Below are 3279 nucleotides of genomic sequence, written 5' to 3'. Positions count from 1 at the left end.
CCCCGCGCCCGCCCCGCCGGCCGGTAGGTGCAGGCCGCCTCTCGTCCACACGGCTCCTGATCTGCGCCCCGCTGGCCGGGCCTCATGGCTTCCCGCAGAGGCGGACAAACCCGAGGGCCCTGGGGACCAGGCGTCTGTGGGTGGCTGTCTTCCCACGCGGCCTCCTCCCAAAGGCCAAAGCTGGGAGGAGTGGGGTCTTCTGCCCGGCCATCTTTATGATGAACAACTCGCCGGCCCTGGCAGATGGTAGCGGCCTGTGACTTCAGCACCCGGCGCTGCTCGGTGCTCGGGTCTCCCTGACGGCCGGGGTTCTGGCGAGGGCAGAAGGTTAAATGTCCCCCGGGCCCTTGGCTGCAAGTGGAGAAGCCCTTTCAGAGCTGAAGCGAGAGTGAAACGCAGCCCATTGTGGTGTCCTTGTCACCCTGTCCCTGTCTCCCAGGGCGTCGGCTGCAGTGAGCAGGACGTCCCTGTCTCTGGTGGGAGGGAGCGCAGGCCCGGGGTGGCAGTGGTCTCCTCATTCTGCCTGTGTCCTGCTCGAGCAGGCTGCCACACAGAGCCCTGAGCGGCTGGGGACACCTTGGTCACTGTGGTCGTGGGCTGGTCTGCCAGCCCTTCCTCAGTGACCAGGGAGGTCTGATGTGAGGCTCTTCTCCAACCAAAGCCCCAGGCTGGCTGCTGGGCTGTCAGGTGAGAGCCCCTCCAGGGGACATGGCGGGACACATGGCAGCGTGGGCAGTGGTGGCCCAGACGGGAACACGCGTGTCGGCGTGCGAGATAATTACAGGTCGTGGTAACGCTCACGGGCAGCACGTCACGGCGCGCCTGGACAGGCTCGCCAACGGTGACTGGCATGTAGTTGGCCATACGTGATCCAGCACCTGCTGGCCCAGCAGGCGTGTTTTGTGGACGCCAAACATGGACTCACAGGGTGAACCGGGACGGGCAGTTTGTCTTTCGTGAAGTCCCCCCTCTGACTCAGGACGATGGACGTAGGGCAGACTGAGATCTGCCGTGGCCATGACGCCGTGTGACGCGAACGGGTAGAGGTGGCCTCCAGCCAGGGAGACCAGGCCGCCTGCGTGAGCTTGTCGGGTTGTCGAGGACATGGTGCTAGAGTGGTGGCGGGTGGTGCTCGGGCTGGCCCCCCCGGGTGTGTCTGCACTCTGCAATGGCCAGTGCACGGAGGTGGGTCCTGGATCCCGCGGGGCTGACCGCACGGTTCGAGCTCTGGAACAGCAGCTTCAGGATCATGCCAGGCATGCCCAAAATCCCAAGGGGAGCGTGAAGGAGGGATTGCAGCGTGGCCACCCCCTCTGTCTCACTCTCTTCAGCTGCCTGTCTCCAGTGAGCACATTCTCCCCACGGAAAGAGACAGACGAAAGGAAACTTGCAGCATGAGGCAGGAAGGCGTGGCCGCACTGTGCCTGTTGTCTTTACCAGTTTTGTGAAAATGAGTGAAAAGGATGGGACCAGCAGGTGGCTTGGTGGTTAAGGCGCTGGGCACTCCCACATGGCTGACCACAGTTCAAGTCCGAGACCTGGTGGCTTGCTTTATCACTTTTCCTCTCTCTCACTCTCTCTCTCTCTCTGGTCTCTCTATGGGCAAATTAAAAATAAATGAATGAATAAATAAAAATAAATAAAATAATTAAAAAAAAAAAAAAGTGAGAAGGAGAGATTGAAAGCGCAGCGTGGGACAGGCAGCCTAAGAGCCGTAGACACTTGGTCCGGGGACACTCACAGCCGTTCTGCCCATTGCAGTGAACGGGTCTCCCGCAACCATCACCATAGAGACCTGCGAAGACCCCGGTGACTGGACCGTGGCCATCGGAGGTACGTGCATGTGGAGGCCATGGGCCACGGCTGCTGCAGGCCCCAGCCTGGCTCCAAGAACCAGCTGGGCCCCATGGGGTCCTCACAGGGAGAGTGGAGCTTGGCGGCCACCCCACCGTTCAGGCCTTGTCCTCCCTGCCTGCCAGCCTCTGCAGCACTGCTTTCACGCCACCCCAACCCCTCCTGCCCGCTAACCCCCTCCTCTCACAGATGACGCGTTTTCCTTCTGGCGGGGGCTGAGGGATGCCGGGCTGCTGGATGAGGTCATCCGGGAGTTCCACCAGGAGCTGGTGGAGACCATGCGCGGCCTGCAGCAGCGGGCCCGCGACCCGCCCCTGCAGCTCCGAGGTGAGGGAGGTGTCCCGCGGGGGTCCTGGGCCCCCGGGCCATCCCGTGGCTGGGGTGGAGAAGGGGTGTGGTGAGAGGGCCGCTCTGGGTGCTGTCCCCTGGGCGGGCCCCACCCGGGTGCTGGCCGCGGGGGCCTGGCGCTCACGTGTCCGCTGGCCCTGGAAGATGCCGTGCTCCTCAACAACATCGTGCAGAGCTTCGGCATGCTGGACCTGGTGAAGAAGGTGCTGGCTGGCCACAAGTGCCAGGTGGACCGCTCTCGGGAGCAGTACGCCCGGGACCTGGCAGGTACGCGCGGTTACGTCCCTGCGTCTCGCCTCTTAGGCGAGCTTGCCCTGGAGCCCGGGGGTGCGTCAGGCAGGAGAGAAGTTGGGCGCGGCCTCAGTGCCCCGGGCGGGCGTGGCCCAGGGCACAGGTCCTGGTAGCTGCTGGGCCTCTGAGGTGAGCGGGCAGAGGTTTCCAGGGCGAGGACAGGCGCGGTTGCCAGCCTGCCTGCGCTGGCTGTCCCCGGGCCCACGCTCAGCCCGCAGCGCCCTGTGCCCATCCCCGTGGTGACGCTGTCCCCCCGCAGCCCTGGAGCAGCAGTGTGACTAGCACCGGCGGCGCGCCACGGAGCTCAAGCACAAGTCGCAGCACCTCAGCAACGTGCTCATGACGCTGGCGCCCGTCTCCCTGCCGCCCCCCGCAAAGCGGCCCCGGCTCGCGAGGGCCACTTCAGGACCGGCCGCCGTGGCCTCACAGGTGCTCGCCCCGCCTGCCCAGATCGCCCTTGGCCCGGGAGTGCCCGTCCCCCAGCTGACCGGTGTGCCGCTGGGCAAGGTGGTGTCCAGCCTGCCCTCGACCGTCCTGAGCAAGGGCTCGCCTCAGCCCGCCCCCACGAGTTCGCCAGCCTCTCCCCTGCTCGGGGGCTACACGGTGCTGGCTGCCTCGGGCTCCGCCTTCCCTAGCACAGTGGAGCTCCACCCGGACTCCCCCAGCCTCACGGTGCTGAGCACGGCAGCCGTGCAGGACGGCAGCACGGTGCTCAAGGTGGTCAGTCCGCTGCAGCTGCTCGCCCTGCCTGGCCTGGGCCCCGGCCCGCAGAGCGTAGCCCCGGCG

At 65.6% G+C, this 3279-nt stretch overlaps 1 protein-coding gene across 1 annotated transcript in view; it reads left to right on the top strand.

Annotated features, from left to right (window-relative positions):
- Positions 1 to 2889, top strand: part of GMEB2 (glucocorticoid modulatory element binding protein 2) — a gene marked incomplete in the record, with an annotated part of 10861 nt that extends 7972 nt beyond the window's left edge. Inside the window, 4 exon segments of the mRNA XM_014583673.2 lie at positions 1762 to 1833; positions 2044 to 2181; positions 2347 to 2469; positions 2753 to 2889. Coding sequence (XP_014439159.1) covers positions 1762 to 1833; positions 2044 to 2181; positions 2347 to 2469; positions 2753 to 2775 — 356 coding nt within the window.
- Positions 2890 to 3279: the final 390 nt, after the last annotated feature.

This window comes from Tupaia chinensis, unplaced genomic scaffold (assembly GCF_000334495.1).
Source record: "Tupaia chinensis unplaced genomic scaffold, TupChi_1.0 Scaffold144472_1, whole genome shotgun sequence".
Lineage (NCBI taxonomy): Eukaryota > Metazoa > Chordata > Mammalia > Scandentia > Tupaiidae > Tupaia > Tupaia belangeri.
Note: the sequence above shows the minus strand (reverse complement) of the source record. Positions and strands in the feature narration are given on the sequence as shown.